This window comes from Saccopteryx leptura, chromosome 1, assembly GCF_036850995.1.
Source record: "Saccopteryx leptura isolate mSacLep1 chromosome 1, mSacLep1_pri_phased_curated, whole genome shotgun sequence".
In the NCBI taxonomy this organism is placed as follows: domain Eukaryota; kingdom Metazoa; phylum Chordata; class Mammalia; order Chiroptera; family Emballonuridae; genus Saccopteryx; species Saccopteryx leptura.
In genome coordinates this window covers 319377390-319398912 of record NC_089503.1, presented here as the reverse complement: position 1 = coordinate 319398912, position 21523 = coordinate 319377390, and the positions used below count along the sequence as shown (strand labels likewise).

Genomic DNA, 21523 nt, shown 5'->3' with positions numbered 1-21523 from the left:
GCGGGGTCTCAGTGGAGTGGGGGTGTTGCTCAGAGCAGCCTCAAAGGGAAGGGTGCAGAGGACTCCAAGGGCTGTGGGCGGGAGCCATTCAGGTGGAGCAAGATGGATACCAAGGACAGTGCAGTGGGGAGGTGGCCACCTCAGGCCCAGGTTACAGAGTAGCTGACTCACCTGCCTAGGAGGGAGGGACTCCAGGGCCGGGCCGAAACCCTGAACTGGTACGTCCCAGAAACCACAAGTCAGCGGCTCTTCTCCTGCCCAGGCCACCGTCCAGAGAAGCCTCTGTGGGAACACACAGACGGGGTATAGGTGAGACCCAGCGATGGTGGGTCAGGGGCAGAGGGTCTGTATGGAGCATCATCGCCTGAGGTCCTCAGAGAAAGACTGGGCCCCTGAGTGGGGCCCTGGCTCGGGGACAGGACAGAGGCACAGGCACACACATGGGGGAGGGGCAGAGGTGTAGACCCCCTGACCCCATGACATCCCCACCAGCAGTGCTGGGGACTTCTCCACGTCAGCCATCAGCCACTGTCAGCCAGCCACCCGATAGAAAGACACTCAGCATGGAACCCTGTGGTCCCGCACTGCAATGCTGCTGATCTCGCAGACACATGGGTGTCTGAGCACAGCTCACACTGCACCCCTGCCTCTGGACCTGGTCAGGCCCTGGGAAGAGGTAAAGGGGGCTGGCTCACCTGTGCACCCTCACCCAAGCTGTGGGGCCCCCTCTGGGGTCATGAGGAAACTCATCCCCCCACCCCCCAGGAGCCAGAGCTCAGTGGGCAGGAGGGTGACTTGTGGTCTGCAGCCTCCAGCACCAGAGCTCGGGCCTATGAGACCCTGACACTGCACCCCAGGTCAGGCCCACCCTGCCCCCTGAGGGGCAGGAGGCAGGAGGGGTCTGGGCAGGGGAGGTGCTGCTGTCTCTGAACTCAGGGAGCCTATCCTGAGCTCGGTGCTGGTGCCGAGTTCCTGCCATGGTTCCCATTCCTCTGTGGTGACTCAGCGCTCTGCCCGCAGTATCACCACCCACAGTCCTGTTCTGCATTGGGCCAGGAATGCACCCAACCATCAGGGTGTGTGGGTTGTGTGCCCTGCCCCCACTTCCTTACCCTCAGGTGTGGCCCTGCCCTGCCCTACACCCAGCCCAGCCTTCTCTTCCAGCTTCTGGGGGGAGTTTGGTCCCATTGTCCTAGGACGATCCGGCCCTGGATCCTGACATGGGCACCTGAGCCTGCCCCCAGCCCCACTGTGACTCAGTTATCCCACTATGGGGTGTGGGTGGAACAGAGCCTTGTCTCCCCCGTCTGGATGGTGGATAGGTTGGCCAGACTCTGAGTGGATGGTGGATGGTGTGGCCTTTGGCCACACCAGGGGCAGCTCACTGGTCTCCTTCCTCCAGAGGGGCTAGGAAAACTTCACCCTTGCCCTTGGGGGAGCTGAAGACCAGGGTTGAGAGGAGAGGGAAAGATGGACCACAGAGTGGCACCCGTAGCGAGGGGTGGTGGCATGAGCATGCCTGCCAGGGTGCTTGCTGGGTCTGCACCACCTGTTCGGTGTTCATGGGCCAGCTGGCTGCTGTGCATACACCTGAGGGCTCACCTGTTTGAGGTGAGCCCACAGGTGTGTCACTGCCCGGGCCCTGACCTGGGCTGACCAGCCAGTGGGAAGCTCTGGGCTGTCTGCCAGGCCAAATTGGGCCCCTCCCAGCTCCTGGCACCTGGAGCACCCATGTCACTGCCACCTCCTACAGGGAGCCCTTCAACATCACAGTCCTGCTTGGGGGCCACAGGGACTGAGCATGGGGCATTTAGGGATTAGCTGAGTAAGAGTTGGGGGCATCTCCTTGTCAGAGGGCCACTTAGCTTCTGGGCTGACCTGGGCGCTCCCCTTCTCCCCCATTCCCACCCACTGTTACTTCCCAGGAATAAGGAAGTGGCTCTGAGGTTGGAAACTAGCGGCTACCTCTGAACAGATGCTCTGTTTAGGCCATCTCACAGCCTGGGGTCAAGGCCCCTGAGGGAACCCTAGGCAGAAACACAGAGAGGGCAGGGCCACTCCTTCAAGGCCTCAGTGGGCTCTCTGCACTGTCCACTCCCTGTTGGAGCCTAGAAGAAGGGAGCTGGCCCAGAGCTCCAGCATTCCTAAACTTCTTCAGGTGTTCTCAATACCTGCTTCCTAGAATAATAGGATGAGGTGGAAAAACTTCCAGCCTGGGGAGTGGTCAGGGCCAGCAGCCTCCCCACTTCTCCCACACAGGCTGGGCCAGCAATCCCTGAAAACTGACATTTCCAGTAGTCCCTGCGTCCTCAGCTGGGATCCGGGTGGCCCCCCAGCCTACTCTCCCAGCTGCATCCTGGGATCTCAGTGCCCAGGTTGGCAGTGGGGATGCTCCCAGGAAGCAGACCTGGATCCTTCCAGCAAAAGCCACAGTGAGGAGTCTGGAAGGCAACACAGCTGGAGGGGTGCTCAGCCTCCTGGGGCTCAGCCAGTAGACTTGCCCCTACCTTGGTCCGGCTCCATGTCCAGGCTGTGGGTGCCAGGATCTGTCCCTTGCCCATAGGTCCGGGTTTACTCTCAGCAGATATGGAAAGGAGAGAACACACCAAGACTGGGTGCAGGGAGCTCACGTACCAGTGCATGCCGCCAGGGTGCTGGGCACCACACAGACAGGCCTTGGTCAGTGCAGTTCTCATCCTTTCTCTATGAGCTGAACTTCGGGCCACACTGGACTTTCCTTAGAACTACTAACCCTCCCTACCCCATGCTCAGGAGTGGGAAACTCTCCTTCTGCCCTGGCTTTCTATTTCTAAACCACAGGTGCTTATGGGCTCTGAGCTGTGTGGGTGCTGCCTGGGGCAGGTGGGGAAGGGACAGATCAAGCTTGACTTGAAGCCTTCATTCCATCCTGCCCCTGTTTCTGTCCTAGACTGACCCATTCTTGGATGAGGTTCATGCCCTGGCAGTGAAACTCTCCTGTCTACCTCGTTGGACCAGTTGCCACCCACAGCTCGTCTTTTCCCCGAGGCTGTCCGCCTGAATACCCCCATTGGCCACGGCTCCCTCTGGGAGGTGGTGTGAAAGCCATGCTCCATGGAGGGAGGCAGCAGGTGCTCACGAAATGCGGTCTCCAAGGCCATGATTGCGTCCTCTGGGGTCTGTTTGTAGGTAGGAGATGGTACTTCTATGGCTTGAGTGTGGTCTGAGCATGGCCAAGGTCAGCCATGGGACTGAATGAAGCAACTTGGGGTCCCCGGGACTCAGGCCACCAGCCCATTCCCCTTTAAAGAGACCTCCCAACTGGCTCCAAATTGCACAGTTCTGATCCCCAGCTCTGGTTCCATCCCAGCCCCTGGCAGTGACAGTTGCTGAGTGCCCCCACGTTCTCCTATTTGGTTTAGCCTTGCAGACATAGCTAACCTGAGCTTCCTCCTCTAAGAAGCCCTCAAGTGAGATCCACTGCCCACAGGGCTCCTGGAGCCCGGCATGCAAATCACAGGCAAATCCAGAAAAAGCCAAGCTTCCGACTCCACAGGAACCCCCCCATGTTCTGTCCTCACCTAAATGCTGGGAGCCAGAGCTGACAGGTGAGAAAGGCCTGTCCAGCCTGGGTGCCATCTACAAAAGGCCACTGCACTCTCCCTGGCCTGAGTCTGAGAGGCTGCCCCTGCTCCTAGGTTCAGGGTGGGGTCACCTGCAGAGGCCAGCTCTGTCACCCCAACCCCTATGAGCCAGGCCTTGGGGCAAGAAGGAGGGCACAATGGAGCAGACCTCCCCTAGGTCCACCCAGGCTGGACTCCTCCACTCTGAGGGCCTCAGCCCCATGCTAGTTATCCCCTGGACCCTACGGATGAAATCTGGGGCCTGTGTCCACAACAACCAGAGCCCCCAGGGCTGCATCTAATAGGTTCCTACTTTGTGCTAGAGCAGTGGTAGTCAACCTGGTCCCTACAGGCCACTAGTGGGCATTCCAGCTTTCACGGTGAGCGGTAGTGGAGCAACCAAAGTATAAATAAAAAGATAGTTTTAACTATAGTAAGTTGTTTTATAAAAATTTATTCTGACAAACAGTGAAAATTCGACAGAAAGTACTTGGTAAGTAATTATTATTATATGCTTTAACTTGCTGTAACTCTGCTTTATAAATTTTATAAAGTAAAGTTACTTCCCTACTTTATAAATCACCATTACTGTGGAACTGGTGGGCGGTTAGAAAATTTTACTACTAACAGAGATACAAAAGTGGGCGGAAGGTGTAAAAAGGTTGACCACCCCTGAGCTAGAAGAAGAGCCTCACAGACATCTTGCTGGACCCTCCTTCTGGCCCTGCACAGGGGTGACCTGCTCCTACCGGAAAGCCCCCGCAGGTGGAGAGACTCAGGCTGGAAACAGCCAGGACGTGCCACGGTTTGAGTGTGGGTCAGTGGCACAGTGGGGGCTGGGCTGGAGGTACTGAGGCTGGGTCAGGGCATGGTCTCAAGGGAGACTGGGAGAAGGCACTTCAGGGGAAGGAAAGTGGGGCGGGAAAGACCGAGGTATGAGGCCCCAGTAAAGTGGCCAGGGAGCTGGTCCAGTGCAGATGCTCTGCCCACTGCCTGGGGTGCCCTGGCCCCGAGCCAGGGCAGAGTTCATGCAACTACCGCCCACTGGCTCCCACTAATTCACCCCCACCCCAGCCCAGGCCCTACCCAGGTCGCCTTTGGGGAACATTGCAAAATCCTGGCCTGGCCCTGCTGGCTTCCCTCCCTGCGGGTGAGAGGCTGTGACAGAGGCGAGTGGAGGCCAGAGGGAAAGCCCCTCCCCACCCTGCCCAGGCAGTGGCCCTGTGTAGGCACTGGAGGGAGTGCTGGGTACCCACCTGCTGCATGCAGGCTGGCCAGCACAGAGCACCCAGAGCCCAAGGTGGGGTCTTGACAGGGGTGGGCACGTATGTGAAGCTGGGCACTGTCTGGGGAGCTGTTGAGCCAGGCCTCATGGCTAGGTAAGGGTCAGGCCCCGGTGGCCCAGAGCTTCCTGTGATGGGAGTGGAGGCTGGAGAGGGCTCAGGCTGACAGACACATGTACACTCAGACATATACCTGCACAGACACACAGACCATTGCACACGTGTACACACAGATACACACTCAAGCCCCACACCAACACAAACCATCACATGTGTACACATTCACATTCTGCACAGACACACTGACCATCACACACTTACAAACACACTCCTAGAGGTGGGGCACTATAACCTGGGAGTGGGGCCATGCCCCCAGGTCTGTTGGTTTTCTTGGTTCCGCCTGCCCCAGCAGTCCCCCTCAGGCTTGTCCTGTGCACCCGTCCCCATGCCAACCACCAAGGCCTCCTCAATCAGCGCCTTTCCAGCTGTGCCTGCATGTCCCTCAGGTTAGCTCACCCTGCCCTGGTTCTCAATGCCCTGAACCCAGACCATGCCTGGGGGACCCCACCTGCCCCCCTCATGGTCAAGGCCTGGGTGGTTTGGGAGAACCTCCCCAGCCAGCCCATCTGTCCTCTGTACCCTTCCTTGTTTTCACCCCCATCTCAGCCCCCTCCATGCTCCCTCAGCTGCCCAGGGCCTCGCAGCTCCCATGGACAGCAGGTCACCATCCTGCCTGGTCTGTGTGTACGTGTGTGTGACTATGGCAGAGTGTGAGTGGCCCAGGCCACTTTTTGTCCACTCTCCCCTTCCTCCCTAATCCCAGAGGCCAGCCGAGCTCCAGTCACCATGGCAACAGCGCAGCTTCTCCGGCCAGCAGGACAGGGTGACCTGGTGGGGCTGGCTGTGCAGGGCAGGGACGGGCCATCTCAGGGGAGGGGGTGTACAGCCCTCTGGTAAGGTCCAGACTACTCCCTTCCTTGGCTCTTTGGGAAACACCTGCCTTGAGAAGATAGGAACTTGAAGAGGTACCTGCACCATGCTGGCCTGAGCCTTGGGCACCCTAGGGTGGTGGGAGACTAAGGGACAGAGCTTGGGCCTCTTTGGTCAGTGGGACAGCAAGATAAAGACCTGGTGCTTCAACCACAGCTGAACTTTCCTCCTGGTGGCCTCTCCCTGCCGTCTGCTGCTTATGGAGCTGCTGACCTAAGCCAGGCCTGCCTGTGGGCCTCAGACCTATTTTTATAGCCCACCGGATGGCCTTCCAGGAACCAGGAAAAAACAGATGACTGGCATCCTGTACAGCCAGAGACACGGCTGAGTGTGTGTGTGTGTGGCTCATACCTGCAAGGTAGTGGTGGCCTGGGATCACTTACCAAGGGCTATGCCCAGAACAGAAGAACAAAAGGCTCTTAGGTGTCAAATTTGGCTTTGCTCTCCGTACAAGGAGTGTGGGGGATCCACAGCTGGGCAAAACCCTCAAAGCCTCAGTTTGTCAAGCCGAGAAATGGGGTGGGTCATTCCCACCTGCAGGTTAGTGGTAGGGTGAGGCAGGCGGACAGCAACCTGCCTGAGTCCTGCTCATTGGGCAGGGTCATCTAGGGCAGTGGTTCCTAACCTTTTTTGGGCTATGGACCGGTTTAATGTCAGAAAATATTTTCACGGACCAGCCTTTAGGGTGGGACGGATAAATGTATCCGTGACCCAGACAAGTGTCAAGAGTGAGTCTTAGATGGATGTAACAGAGGAAATCTGGTCATTTTAAAAAAATAAAACAGCGTTCAGACTTAAATATAAATAAAATGGAAATAATGTAAGTTATTTATTCTTTCTCTTTCTCTGCAGACTGGTAGCAAATGGCCCGCGGACCGCTACCGGTCCGTGGCCCCGGGGGTGGGGACCACTGATCTAGGGTACCAGGACCCCCAATACTAGGGTGGACATAGGGCCCTGGTGGCTGCACAAGCAGAGAGATACCAAACCTATGCCCAGCCCCTTCCTTTGGCCAGATAGAGCCTAAAGCAGGGTCCCCAAACTACGGCCCGTGGGCCACATGCGGCCCCCTGAGGCCATTTATCCGGCCCCCGCCGCACTTCTGGAAGGGTACCTCTTTAATTGGTGGTCAGTGAGAGGAGCATAGTTCCCATTGAAATATTGGTCAGTTTGTTGATTTAAATTTACTTGTTCTTTATTTTAAATATGGTATTTGTTCCTGTTTTGTTTTTTTACTTTAAAATAAGATATGTGCAGTGTGCATAGGGAGCTGTTCATAGTTTTTTTTTATAGTCCGGCCCTCCAACGGTCTGAGGGACAGTGAACTAGCCCCCTGTGTAAAAAGTTTGGGGACCCCTGGTAAAGGGACAGCCACTGGGAGGGTGCAGGTCCAATCTTTTTTTTCTTTTCTTTTTTGTGACAGAGACAGAGAAAGAAAAAGAGAGTTACAGATTGGGACAGACAGGCAGGAAAGGAGAGTGATAAACATCAATTCTTCATTGCTGCTCCTTAGTCTCCTTAGTTATTGACTATTTTCTCATATGTGCCTTGGACCAGGGGGCTGAAGCAGAGCGAGCGAGTGACCCCTTGCTGCTCAAGCCAGCAACCTTGAGCTCAAGCCAGTGACTTTGGGCTTCAAGTCCTTTGGGCTCAAGCCAGCAACCAAGAGGTCATGTCTATGATCCCACACTCAAGCCAGTGACCCTGCACTCAAGCTGGTGAGCCCACGCTCAAGCCTGCGACCTCAGGGTTTCAAACCTGGGTCCTCCACATCCCAGTCCAATGCTCTATCCACTGCACCACCGCCTGGTCAGGCTTTTTTCTTTTTCTTTTTTAAGAGAGAGAGAGAGACAGAGAGACAGAGAGAGACAGGAACATTGAGCTGCTCCTGTAGGTACCCTGATCGGATAATCGAACCAGCTATCTTCATGCTCCAGAACAACACTCCAAATAACCGAGCTTTCCTGCCAGGACTTAATTTGTATTGAATTTTAGACAAACACAGAGAGGCAGAGAGAGAGGGGGGAGAGAGAAGGGAAGCATTTATTTGTTCCATTCAGTCGCACATTCTTTGGTTGCTTCCCGTGTGTGCCCTGACCTGGGGATTGAACCCAGGACCTTGTCATTTTGGGTTGACGTTCTTAACTGACTGAGCTAGCTGGCGAGGGCCGATGTAGGTCCAGTCTGACGCCTCATGGAGCTCAGTGCAGGATGCACACACTAAGGCTCAGACAGCAGCACATCTACAACACATACAACAGTGTCTGGAAATGATGAAGGCTCTAATAAAATCCTCCTCTCAGGAAAGAGGCTGTCTCCTGCTGTCCTGCACTCCCAGACTGGGGTAGTGGGGCCCTCTCCACTCTCCAACCCCCACTTCAGAGCTGGGGGTGAGGGGCAGAATCTGTAGACACATATTGCCTCTTCCAGCAGCAGTGTGAGTACCCACTGTTGAATTGGGGGAGACTTGAGGTCTTCAAACCAAGCTGGTGGGGTGCATGGGGGTGCTGGTTTCCCGAGGTCACTGAGGAGACCATTGGGGAACCTCAACCTCTCTCCATTGAGTCAGACCTCCGCTCTTGACAGGGTCACCAGCTAGAGCCACAACACTCTCCAGCACTCCTGTAGGTCTAGGGACCCACAATAGCCTGACCTGAGGGTACCTGCTATCTGGGGGGTAGAGAGACAGGGTCCTCTGGAAGGACTCATAGGGGACACTAGCCCCTTCTCCCTCACAGGTGCTGTATGGATTTTGCCAAAGGATTTGTTGGGTTCTAGCATTCTACCTTGGATCTGACCAAGTGGGGAAGGCTGCACTGGCCCGGGGCCTATGGTTAACTGAATAGCCCCAGCCCTATCTCCATGGGCCCACACTACAGAAGGGTGCTGGACAGAACTCCAGTAAAACAAGGACCTAAGAGCTGTACCAGAGGGGGGTTCACTTTCTGTCCTGGGACAGTGATGAGGAAGTTGGGTGTCCAGAGGGAGCCTGCCGGCCAGCCCTGAACATGCTTAGGGGTCATCCCAGGGGTTGTGGGGAGCACCTCCAATGCCAAAAGAAAGAGTACTTGGTCCCTTGGCTCTTCCAATCCTCAACGCTGCCTAGGATTGGTGTGGAAGGCAGAGGACATCTGGGGCTCAGCCACCTGGGCTGGTGCAGGACTGCTTACACCCTGATCCTGAGTTGCTCAGGCCAGTAAGTGACGTTGGACCAAGGCTGACAACCCTGGGGTTGGACCAGGGCATACAGGTGAATTTGCGTAGTGTCGGAGACAGAGGCGAGGGTGGGGCTTAGACCAGAGTCATGTGGACCTGGGCTGGCTCGGGTCAAGGTGGGCTCTGCAGTAGAGATAGTCAGCAGATGAACACAGAGGACAGCCAGATGGGTGGAGAGCAGGGGAGGGCGTTCCAGCCACGGGGACAGCAGGACTAAGGTTCCAGGAAGAGGAGGGACCTCGGGAAGCGGGCTTGAGGCCTAGCCTGGGTCCAAACAGCGAGCCCAGGGTGGGCAGGGTCCTGAGGCCCTGCCGCAGAGCGGGGAACTCAAGGGCGCGCTGCCTCTTCCCCGCGCGGACTGCCGGAGACGCACACGCACGGCCTGGGGTGGTGCAGGGGTCACCTCCCAGATCCTGCTCCAACCCGGGACCCCTCGGCAACCCGCAACCCAGCTTTCCACTCCGGGCTTGGAAGAGGAGGGCGTGTGTCTTGCGGATGACCTTCCCGGAGCCGCCCGGACGGGCCCCACGAGTCCCCGTCCCGCCCGCGCGCCGCTATTGGCTGGGGCTCCGGTGCCCTTTGAAAACTCCGGCTCCCATTGGCTCCCAGGGCCCCTCCCCACATGCCTCAGCCACCGCCCGCGCGGTAGCTGCGCGTGCGTGAAGTGTGTGTGTGTGTGTGTGTGTGTGTGTGTGTGTGTGTGCGCGCGCGCGCGCGCAGAAACGCGCCACGCCGTGTGCCTCCGCGGTTCTACTACAGCGAGTTAGTCCCAGGCGACTCGCCGCGTCTCCGGCTCACCGGCCTCGCCGAACCGGGGAGGTGGCGCTCGGCCTCGCCTCACCATCGCCGCGGCTGCTCGCGCGGGTTCCTGGAGGCGGCCCCGCCGCAGAAACTCCGGCGGAAGAGGGCGGGGTCTCGCTTGCCCCGCCCCCGCCCCCCCGCGGAGGGATACGGGACTTGGGGGCCCAAAAGCCCAGAGCGAGGTGGACGGGCGTGTGAGCCGCCTGCTGCGCGTCTACGAGGTCCACGCGGGCTCGGCCGGGACCACTGCTCCGCGCGCGTCACGATACTCCTAGGTTCGGTGCCCCCGTGACACCTGCCCGCCGTCCGGAACTCGGGGCTCCGCGCGGCCCAGGGAGGCCACCCTCCCGCGTCCGCAGCCGCGCGGGCAGCCGAGCCCGGCCAGAGGCGGCGCAGAGCCCGCGATGCTGCTCTCCAAGTTCGGCTCGCTGGCGCACCTCTGCGGACCGGGCGGCGTGGACCACCTCCCGGTGAAGATCCTGCAGCCGGGTACGCGCAGAGCTGGGGATGGGATATCTGATGGTCAGAAGGGCTGGGGGGCGCTGGGGTTTGGGGGTCGGGGGAGCGTCGGGCCGCACTAACCCGGTTCTCGCGGTCTCCACAGCCAAGGCGGACAAGGAGAGTTTCGAGAAGGTGTATCAGGTGGGCGCCGTGTTGGGCAGCGGCGGATTCGGCACGGTCTACGCGGGCAGCCGCATCGCCGACGGGCTCCCGGTGAGTGGGGCCCCCAGGCGATCCGGGTTTCCCGCTCAGCGCGCATGTCGTCGCAGCTGGCAGGGCCTGACCCCTTGTGTTCCCCCAGGTGGCCGTGAAGCACGTGGTGAAGGAGCGGGTGACTGAATGGGGCAGCATCGTAAGTACGGGGCTAGGTGGACGGACGTGCGGGGTCGAGGCCGTGGGGCTGTGCGCGCTGACCGTCGTGTCCCGCAGGGCGGTGCGGCCGTGCCCCTGGAAGTGGTGCTGCTGCGGAAGGTGGGCACAGCGGGCGGCACGCGCGGCGTCATCCGCCTGCTGGACTGGTTCGAGCGGCCCGACGGCTTTTTGTTGGTGCTCGAGCGGCCTGAGCCAGCCCAGGACCTTTTCGATTTCATCACGGAGCGCGGCGCACTCGACGAGCCCCTGGCGCGCCGCTTCTTCGCGCAGGTGTTGGCCGCGGTGCGCCACTGCCACGCCTGCGGGGTGGTGCATCGCGACATCAAGGACGAGAACCTTCTAGTGGACCTGCGCTCGGGTGAACTCAAGCTCATCGACTTCGGTTCGGGCGCGCTGCTCAAGGACACAGTCTACACGGATTTCGATGGTGAGCACAGGCTGGTGGGCGGCGGGGCGTTCCAACGGCGGTAACGTCCGCAGTGGGGCGTGGGGGGGGGGGTCTGGTTACTGTTGAGGCCGCGCATCCTCTCGGGCACGTTTACGTAGTAGGCACCGAACCGGGCATACCGAGCTGTTCTGAGGTGGGTAGGGGTAAGGGGCTGGCTCGAGACAGCCCCCTCTGCCTGTGTTGGGCGCGCCTGAGGGCGGGGGAGGGGTCGTGGGGTCGTGATGTCTGCGTGTGTATTTGCGCAGGGAGTGCCGGGACTCCTGTTGTTGGAGCTAGCGCTTTGCGGGCCTCCCCCAGCGTGAGGGCGGGCGCTGCGTGGGGGCGCAAGCAGAAATCCCCGCATTGCGGAGCGCGGGGAAGCCGGGTCTCCCCGCCCGCCCGCCCACTTCTCCCTCCTCCTCTCTCCTCCGCCCTCCTCCTCTCCCCTCCTCTCTCCTCCGCCTTCCTCTTCTCCCCTCCACTCCTCTCCACCCTCCTCCTCCTTCCCCCCTCCTCTCGCCTCTCAGTCTCCTCTCTCCCGCCTCCTCTCGCTCCAGTTTTCCAGCTCTCTATCCTCACCTCACATCTGTTTGTTGTGAAACCCGAGCCGGCGCCCATGTGACCCACTCCTCCCCCAGCGGGGCCAGCCTTGGGGAGGCCACGCCCGCGGGGTTTTTCCAGGGTGATGACTAGCAGGATTTTGAGCCTGGCTCAGGCCTCAGAAATGATTCACTTGGAGTGCAGGGTCTTGGTGTTTATGTTTGGTGCCAACTTCGCGTGGTACTGGCACCTGGGGCAGGCGTCCTCACCCCCTTGTGTTCCCCAGGCACTCGGGTGTACAGCCCCCCAGAGTGGATCCGCTACCACCGCTATCACGGTCGTTCCGCCACGGTTTGGTCTCTGGGCGTGCTACTTTATGATATGGTGTGTGGGGACATCCCCTTCGAGCAGGACGAGGAGATTCTGCGGGGCCACCTCTTCTTCCGGAGGAGGGTCTCCCCAGGTGTGTGTGGGAGCCTGGGTGGGAGGTGAGGGTGACAGATTCCAGGAACTGGCCCCTTCCTGACCAACTCTCCACCTCCAGAGTGCCAGCAGCTCATTCAGTGGTGTCTGTCCCTGCGACCCTCAGAGCGTCCCTCATTGGACCAAATCTCTGCCCATCCCTGGATGGTGGGGGCAGATGAGGGCACCCAGGAGAACTGTGATCTTCGGCTCTGCTCCCTGGACACGGATGACGGGGCCAGCACCACCTCCAGCAGTGAGAGCTTGTGAGAAGGGACCTGCACCTGGCTTGTGGAGCCAGAGGGACCACCTGCCCCGGCCCCTGCCCTTTGCAGGGCCTGTCCTGGTAGGACTATCTGCTCTTTGAGAAAGCAGTGACTTCTGACTCCTGGTGACCTTTGCCTTTGGCACCGGGCCTATTTCCTTTGCTTTGAGTGCCTTTTTGAACGCTGCTCTCATGGGACTTGGTTTTCTCAAGCTCTTTCTGTCCAAAGACCTCCAGTGGAAGCAAGGTCCCGTCTGTCTTGGGCAGGTGCTTGACCCTGAGTTTGTCCCTGTCATGTGCTTCCGGGAGGTGGCCATGTGGGCCCCCAGTGCCTCTCCATCTGACCAGGTTGGACCAGGAGCACTCTCGTGTCCTGTGGCCTCATCTCACCTTGGCACAGCGTCCCTTGTGCCCACCTCCCACGCCCGCCCTCGTCCTTGGATGTTCGTCCGGGCATGTCTGTGCACAAGCAATGCAACGTTCAGGCCTCTGCTGCCCACATGCCTGCTACCTGTGTGTGCGCCTGCAAGCCTGCGAACGTCTATTTATGGTGTGACCCCCATGGAGGGCTATTTATTGTTTAATTTATTTGTTGAGGGTCCTCCTCAACAGCCCTGCTCTTCTAGGCCCCTGGGGTGGGGAGGCAGTGGCTGTGTGTGTGGACCCCAGGTCCGACCCTGTCTGTGTCTGTCAGAGGATGAACTTGTACAGTGACTAATTTAAGGGAAGTGGGTGACTCTGCCACCTCTGGGCTGTGCACCTGGGGGGGGGGGGTTAAATTATTGACCTTGTACAGTCTGCTTGTTGGCTCTGGAAGCTGGGGGGTGGGGGGTCAGAGTCTCAAGCCTTTAATTTATTTTAGTAGCTGTGTTTCTGTGGTCCTGATGTAAAGGCATCAGGGACGAGGTTTCTTTCAGTTTAAAAGCAAGACATCTGGAGATCATATTTTTTATACAGGTATTTCAATTAAACTGTTTTGTATATAATGGGTGTTTTGTGTTTATTGGGCTGGGGGGATTCTCATTCCTGTGAGGAGGTAGCAGCATGGGGGGATGCTAGGCTAGGCTTTCCCTCCCATACAGAAGGTCCAGTGTGAGGTGCTCGGCCTCGCCACCTCAGTCCTTCCCTTGTTGCACCTGAGGGAGTGGGCAGCAGTAGGCTATGCCATCAGGGGCCTCTGGGAGTGTTGACATTGCCACCACTAGTGTAGAGACCATGTCGGGTTGTCCCCAGAGAACTCTGTTCTTGGGGAGGCCGGTCAAGTGGGGAGGGGAAAGGGCTCAGGCTGCCCCACCAACTGCTGGAAGAGGTTCTGAAGGATTAGTAAGAATTTGCCAGGTGTGCAGGGGTGGCAAGGCTGAACAGGTGGGTATGATTGGCAGTGATGGTGTGGTGGGGCCTTGGCTTGACAGGTCTAAGGTGAGGCGGTGGTGGGAGCCACGGCCAGATCCAGGGGTGGCAATGTGAGCCAGGTGGAACATGAAGGGCTGGCTAGGGGGAGGGTCTGGTCACACCCTGCCCCCCACAGGCAGCTCCCCATGCTAGGGCTGCAAGGAGGACGTCTGAGTCTAGTAGGGCCAGACATGCCCTGGAGTCCCCAGAGGCCTTATCCCTGGTCCCATGGTCCAGGTGCCCAGCCGAATGCCCTGTCTACAGAGAATGTGGACCCATGTGCCCCTTGTCTCTGTTCATGCAGTTGGACAAAGCAGTGTCTGGAAGCCACATGCAGGAGCAAGGACAGGAAGTTTGGAAAAGTGAAGTGGGAGGAAATGTAATGGATAGGCAGGAATGAGACGGGGCTCCCAGCTCCATCCTGGCTATTGAGGGGCCTGGGGTGCCTCTCCCAAGGAGGGACCACTGCTGGGGCCTAAAGCCCTGGGCAACCTGCTCAGTGTAAGCAGATGCCGTGGAGCTTTAGTGGGTGAAGGGTGGGACCGTCCATCTGTTTCCATGGCTCAGTCTGATCAGCCTGGCCACTGGGAATCCACATGGGCCACTGGGGCTTCTCTCCTTGTGGTCACCCTGACTTCTCCCAGGAATGCTGGTGGGGCACTTGGGGAAAGTTCAGGACTAGCAGCTGTGCAGCCTTTGGGTCCTGCAGCTAATCCTGGTGACAGTCACCCACAGGTTTCCATGATCCTGGCTCACTCACTTGTCAGCCAAGGGTGCTGGTCTGGTCTTGGGCACTCATCATTCACCCACCCACTGGCCCTCCCATCAGTCCATTGATCCATCTGTCTGTCCATCTGTCCACCCACTGGACCATCCAATAACCATTCACTGAGCTTGTGTTGTGGGGATGCTGAATCAGGCCCTGGGGACTGCCAAGACACTCTACACTTAGTTACCAGCTGCCTGGAGCCTGGTGGGGAGGCTGGTCTCAGCACAGAGGGCACAGAGGATGGGGTGACGTGAAGCACTCTGGCCTCTAAGTTCTTAAACGCGTCAATCAGTCCAAGAACCAGCCCCACAGATGGGCAGCAGAGGTGGGAGGCCAAGCAACTTGCCCAAGGATAACACCCACCTTACCACAGGCCTGAAAGGGGCTGGGAGACAGCGTAGCCCCAAGTCTATCCTGCAACAGAGGGCTCTGCCCAATGAGTTTGGGAAACTCTGTACCGTAGTTTCCCTGCCAGGACTGCCTGAGGCTCTTTGGTCCTGGGATCCCATCCAGTGATGCCTGTGAAGGTGGGGTGGGCGCTCTCTGCTATGGAAATGGATGGACAGGCCTTAGGGGTGACCGCCAACAGGTCCAAGGGATGCATAAGCCGAAGCCACAGGTGACACTTTCTGCCTGGGGTGGAGGCCCCAGCTCTGATGGGAGTGACAGGTGAGCAGGGAGAAGAGGTCGTTGTGGGTGGGAGGAAGCCCAGGCCTGTATGTGTTAGGGCCAGTGGGCATATGAACAAGGGCTGAGGCCAGAGGATGGGCCTAAGGTCTAACAGGGGGTCTGGGGGGTGGTCCCTACTACCCCATGTGGGACTGCTGGGCAAAAGCAAGCCCAGGTGGAGGGCTGAGGCCTCCTCCATAGAGCTTGCCCCACAGGCAAGAGGGAAGAGATGAAAGGGAAGTGGTGGGGCTCCATCTCCACTCTGACTGCACAAGCCGGGCCCAGGAGCACCCTTATCCCTAGTCAGGGCTGTTGGGCATGCTGTCTACCTGGTACCTAGCTCTACCAGGCAAGGACTCTTGCCCAGGTTGCCCTTGGGGAAACTGAGGCCCAGAGAGGCAGAGTATGACTCTGGTCCCCATTGCTAGGGGGCCAGGTTGAAGACTCCTGGTGGCAGGGCAGGCTCTGTCCAGAACCCTGCTATGACTGAAGGATGTAGATGGGCCAGGCCGAGGGCACAGCACATGGGGAGGGTAGCCTTACCTGCCCCTTTGGTGAGGGTTCAGAGAATCCTGTGAGTATGGTCTTAGGCTTCAGAGACAGACTGAATCCTGGTTCCACTGGGGCACTCAGCTTGGGGTTCTGTTTAGGGACAAAGAAAGCAGGGCCTCCTCTATGCCTGGGCAGCTGCCACACCCAGCCTCCAGACACACACCTAAGCTCTGTCAGCGTCTGAATGGTAGACCCTCCTGCAGGACATCTCCCAGATCCTGAAGTTCCTCCTGTCCCCAGGGGAGGAAGCCTGTCCACTTCAGTTCCTTGAGGCCCTTCATCCACACAGGGACCTCTTTGGGCTTCTAGGTGAGATCTGGTTGGAGGTACTGGGCTCTTTCTCCAGACCGGGCCCCTCCCACGCTTTCCAGGACAGCCACCAGGACTACACACTTGTTCCTCAGGCACTCAGATTCAAGTGACCATGTGTGCACTAAGGTAGGGTGCCCATCTGGATGGGCCTGTGTGGCCTGGGGCAGGCTGGCTTCTGATTCCCCTGCTGTCTCCCTCCTCAGTGCCAGGAGGCTCTGCAGAGGGTGAGGGTCTAGGGAGCTGCTGTGGGCCCCTCACCCCCGAGGCACGGTAGCACCAGGGATGTGCTACTCATGCTGAGTGTTGGGAGTCCCCCATGTCTGCAGGGACCCCTCTGCTGGGGTCAGTTCTGTTTTTACTAGAACCAGCCCTGTCTGCAAAGCCTGGGGTCTGGGGACTACAAAAAGGGGTTCTTCTAGGCCCTGGCCGGTTGGCTCAGTGGTAGAGCGTCGGCCTGGCGTGTAGGAGTCCCAGGTTTGATTCCCGGCCAGGGCACACAGGAGAAGTGCCCATCTGCTTCTCCACCCCTCCCCCTCTCCTTCCTCTCTGTCTCTCTCTTCCCCTCCCGCAGCCAAGACTCCGTTGGAGCAAAGTTGGCCCCGGGTGCTGAGGATGGCTCCATGGCCTCTGCCTCAGGCACTAGAATGGCTCTGGTTGCAACAGAGCAACACCCCAGATGGGCAGAGCATCACCCCCTGGTGGGCATGCCGGGTGGATCCCGGTCAGGTGCATGCGGGAGTCTGTCTGACTGCCTCCTCGTTTCCAACTTCAGAAAAATACAAAAAAAAAAGGGGGGGGGGAGGGTTCCTCTACCCAGGGCCTCTTGGGGCCAAGACAAAGCTGTTCCAGTGGGCAGAAGCCCAGTGGCCCCAAGGCTGCACTGTTGGTGGACGGCTTGGGCCTAGAGCACAGGAGACAGGATGTCTGCACACTGTGTGGAGGTCACAACCCCTGAAAGCCTGTCCTACCTCCAGGCTGCTCCTGGCCAAGTTGCCATCCTCCCCTTCTCTCCACCTACGCCCTGGAGGCTGCCTAGGCTCCCAGCTCTGCCTGGTCCAGCGGCCCTGACTGTTCTCTGCTGGGCTAGCCCCGCTCTCCACTAGTCTTTCCGTATCTTGGGGCAATATCATATCATGCTCCTTTGGAACCACTTGCTCGGGTTCTGAACAGCATCCATGGCCTAGGGACTTTCCTTGGGGTTGCACAGAACCCAGAAATCATGGTGTCAAGAGTCCTGGGCATGCTGCAGCCCTGGGCCACATGCAGCCTCTGCTAAGTGCCCCTGCTGTTTGCCAGGTTTCATCTCTGCTCTGGCTTCTGCCCTGCCAGGAGCGTCATGTCATACCCTGTCAGGGACTGACTTCTGATTGATCTGCTCACAGCTGAGCTGCCCCTCTTGGCTTCCTTACCCAGTGGCCCGAGGCTGGCCCAGCTTCCCAGGAAGAGGGAGGCTGGGACAGAGCCGAAACCAACCTGCAGCTGTCAGACCGTTGTTAACTTTCTTTTCTCCAATTGATCCATAAAACGAAACCTTGGCATGTTTTTGGGGCCAAAGCTTCTCAGAAAAGGGAAGTGACCCCTGCAGGACCCTGAGAGCCCCTGTGCTAGCAAAAGCAGCGCCTAAAGAAAATAAGGAAGGGACAGGCTGGGCAGCTCCTGAGGTGGGCAGTGGAGGTCTGGACAGCAGGGGCTGAGGGGCCATTGCCTGGCCATGTGAGCCACAGCCACGGGCACTGTGGCTGGGAAGGTGTTAGCCAGGCCTGGCGCCTGCCCACAGAACCCTTGTACATCCCTGACCCAGGCCGTGGCCGAGGGGCTGAGGCACAAACCAAACTGCTGGCTCTGGGGTATCTCAGGGGGCCCAGGCCTCTCTACAGAGGCCTTGGATGGGGCGCCTGCCTGAGCCTCCAACACGACTTCCAGGGCGCTGGCTTTCCAGGCAGGCTTGGCAAAGCCCAGAGCTTCGAGCTTCAATTACACAACTGACCCCCCCTAACCCTCCTCAGCATTCCCGGCAGTCAGGCCTGACTGGACAAAGTGGGGGCAGGGCCTGCCCCTCTAGCACTGGCCACTGCCCTCCTTCTGGCCTGATTCCTACAGGAAAGCCCTTCCTGGGGGTCCAGACCCCAGGCGCTGACCACAGTGGAGTGGGATGGGGTCGGGTAGGGAATCTGCTCCTGGATGAATGAATATGGGCATACTTTGGGGTGAATGAACTTGGTGCAGGAAACAGAGCCTCAGGGAGATCAGGGACCCACTGGAAGTCGAGGTCATAAATTGCAAAGGACCTGACCCACCAGGCAGGGATGAAGTTATTGGGGCTGGATCCCATCTTTCTGACATGGGGCTTGGGGGTGAGCTGACTTTGATTTGGTCTCTGGCCCCTCCCATCAGACTTCCTGCCCGGAAGCTGCCTGCCCTGGCCCAAAGGGCAAGCCTTTGTGGGCAGGGAACCCCAATGTCAATGGCCCTACCCCTGGCACCTTGCCCAGGGTCCTCAGGCTTCCCTGTCCTACCCCATAGATGTTGACACTGGGCTAGGTTCCTTGGGCGCCTCACCCAGGAACACTGGGCTCAGTGACCCACTGGGCCTCCAGCCATGGGTGCAGGAGGTGGTTTGGAGATGAAAGGAGCTGGCACCTCAACCAGGGCCTGGGCTGTGGGAACAGGGCTGGATCATGAGGTTGAGAAGGCGCTGCTCCTGTCTGGCAACAAGACTTCTCTGGTGCAGAGCCCCTGGGTCTTAGTGATCAGGAGAACCAGAGACAGGTCAGGGATCCTACACTATGGGTGCTTCCTGAGGGTGCTTTGTGATGCCCAAATCATCCAGTGATCATTTCTTTTCTCCTGGATAGGGGATACAGAAAGGGCTAAGGACTTGGGGACACCTACCAGGATTGGATTTCGTACCACAGCATGCCTGCCTGACAGGACCCCACAGAGGGGGCCACACCTCCACCTGGTGGAGCACCCCAAAGAGGAATCATCCCAAGCTCCGACCCTCACCTGCTGTCTGGTTTCTGCTCATCAAGCCTCCCCCACGCCAGTTAAGGAGTCAGACAGACCCCAAGGGCTTGCCCTGCCAGAGGGGCAGCGACCCAGACAGGTCGGCAGGACTGAGACCCTGACCATCCTTGTTGGTCTACGTGTAGGAACTGCCTGCAGCCCTGGAGGGGGTTCAAGAACTTCTCTGGGCTCTCACAGAGCACACAGTCGGGCAGACACCAGGAGTGCATCAGGTCATAGCAGTGGGGGTTCCCAGAGGGCCATGGGCATGTGCAGAGAGAAAGTGGCATGTTTGAAGTGAGAAGAGGTCCTGGAGGGTGGTGGACAGGCCAGAAGCCACACCTGTAAGAAGCAGTAGGGCAATGTGGAGTCCAGATACAGGCCAACCTGGGGCCAGAGTCTAGTGGAAGGATTCAATGCCCAAGCAAGGAGTCCTCCAAAACCAGAAGGGTGGGGTCCGGGTGGATCGGCAGGTAGAAGGCCATTTGGACCCAGAATGGAGCCCTAAGGGTGCCACCCACATGTCCAGGAAGCCTCCAGGGGGAGCACAATGAGACCCCTCCCTTCACCCTCTCCCCCAGATTAGCAGATGAGAGTAGGCCCAGCCATGCTGACCCATCCTAGGCCTGAAGATGCCTCTTGCCCTGTGGTGAAGGGGTAACTTGGTGCCTGAGGGCAACTGAGGACTCAGAGCTGTGGTCCACTGGCCTCCCTGTCCCCATTTCCTGGCCCAGCTTCTGAGACATTCTGTCCCTGTCCTCTCACCACACATGAGTGAACCAGCCCGGCTCCTGACTTCCATGTCTGGCTGCTGCTAATTACCACTGTGCCAGAGTAGCTGTGGGTGCCCTGAGTTGGCCAGCTAGGGCACTGGCACCAGTCAGTGATGGTGCAGCGGAAATTGGCGGTGTAGCCCTGGCCCTGGGATAGGCCAGCTCTTCTGCTCCCTGGCCATGGGAGCCTAGGCTGGGTTTTCCATCTCGGGCCTCAGTTCCCTCACCTAACTACCTCCTGGACAAAAAGGAGCTAAAGGGAGCTAAAGATGGGTGGTCCCCAGGGCCAGTGGGGTCAGTCCAGTGGTAGGAAGACAGGGGCTGAGCTGGGTAGGTGCCTTGTTTCACTGTGGCCACACCTAAGTGGTCTTTTCTCTGGGGTCACAGGAGTGCATGAGAAAGTGAGTGGCTCAGCCTTAACACCCATGTCCATCTATGGAGGGCATGCCACACCCCAGGCAGCTCCCTGAACTCCTCCTAGCCATGTCTGCCAGGCGTGGGGCACCCACTTCCTGAGTCCTGCTCATCCCTCCCCTCAAGCCCTCAGCTCTGCACCCCACATGGCCACTATCCAGGTGCGTGGCTGCCATCCAAGTGAGCACCTGACATCCAGGTACCTCATGCAGATGCCAGGCCTTTCTCTGCATGGCAACCAGGGAGAACCAGTCAAATCCGAGCCCCTATGCCACTGGGAGACCTGACTACCAGCTGCCCCCACCTGGGAACCCAGGTTCTCACCACCTCCCCCAGACAGCCCCCAGCCTCCCTCTGGTCCCCAAGGCAGAGTCAGAGAGAGGGTTAGAAAGGGACAGACAGACAGGAACGGAGAGAGATGAGAAGCATCAATCATCAGTTTTTCGTTGCGACACCTTAGTTGTTCATTGATTGCTTTCTCATATGTGCCTTGACCATGGGCCTTCAGCAGACTGAGTAACCCCTTGCTTGAGCCAGCGACCTTGGGTCCAAGCTGGTGAGCTTTGCTCAAACCAGATAAGCCCGCGCTCAAACTGGCGACCTCGGAGTCTCAGCATCCCAGTCTAACGCTCTATCCACTGTGCCACCACCTGGTCAGGCGATGAGGCCCTTTCTTTAAGCTAGCTAAGTTTTTGTTTGTTTGTTTGTTTGTTTTTAACAGAGACAGAGAGAGAGAGAGTTAGAGAGAAGGATAGACAGGGATAGACAGACAGGAACGGAGAGATGAGAAGCATCAATCATTAGTTTTTCGTTGTGCATTGCGACACCTTAGTTGTTCATTGATTACTTTCTCATATGTGCCTTGACCGGGGCCTTCAGCAGACCAAGTAACCCCTTGCTCGAGCTAGTGACCTTGGGTCCAAGCTGGTGAGCTTTTGCTCAAACCAGATGAGCCCGCGCTCAAGCTGGCGACCTCAGGGTCTCGAACCTGGGTCCTCGGCATCCCAGTCCAACACTCTGTCCACTGCACCACCGCCCAGTCAGGCTAAGCTAGCTAAGTTTTTAATGAAAAACAGAATTCCTCTTAAACAAATACTCTGAGCCACTTAAAACTTTTTTTCAGAGAGTTAAAAGGAAATCCTATACAATTCATGAAAAATATTTTATAACAGTTTTA

At 58.4% G+C, this 21523-nt stretch overlaps 1 protein-coding gene across 1 annotated transcript; it reads left to right on the top strand.

Annotated features, from left to right (window-relative positions):
- The first annotated feature begins 9719 nt into the window (after window positions 1-9719).
- Window positions 9720-13445, top strand: PIM3 (Pim-3 proto-oncogene, serine/threonine kinase). The gene is made up of 6 exons (XM_066358724.1): window positions 9720-10381; window positions 10497-10606; window positions 10695-10745; window positions 10823-11192; window positions 12019-12195; window positions 12277-13445. The coding sequence occupies exons 1-6, from the start codon at window positions 10297-10299 to the stop codon at window positions 12462-12464; spliced, it is 981 nt and encodes a 326-aa protein (XP_066214821.1). The 5' UTR covers window positions 9720-10296; the 3' UTR covers window positions 12465-13445.
- Window positions 13446-21523: the final 8078 nt, after the last annotated feature.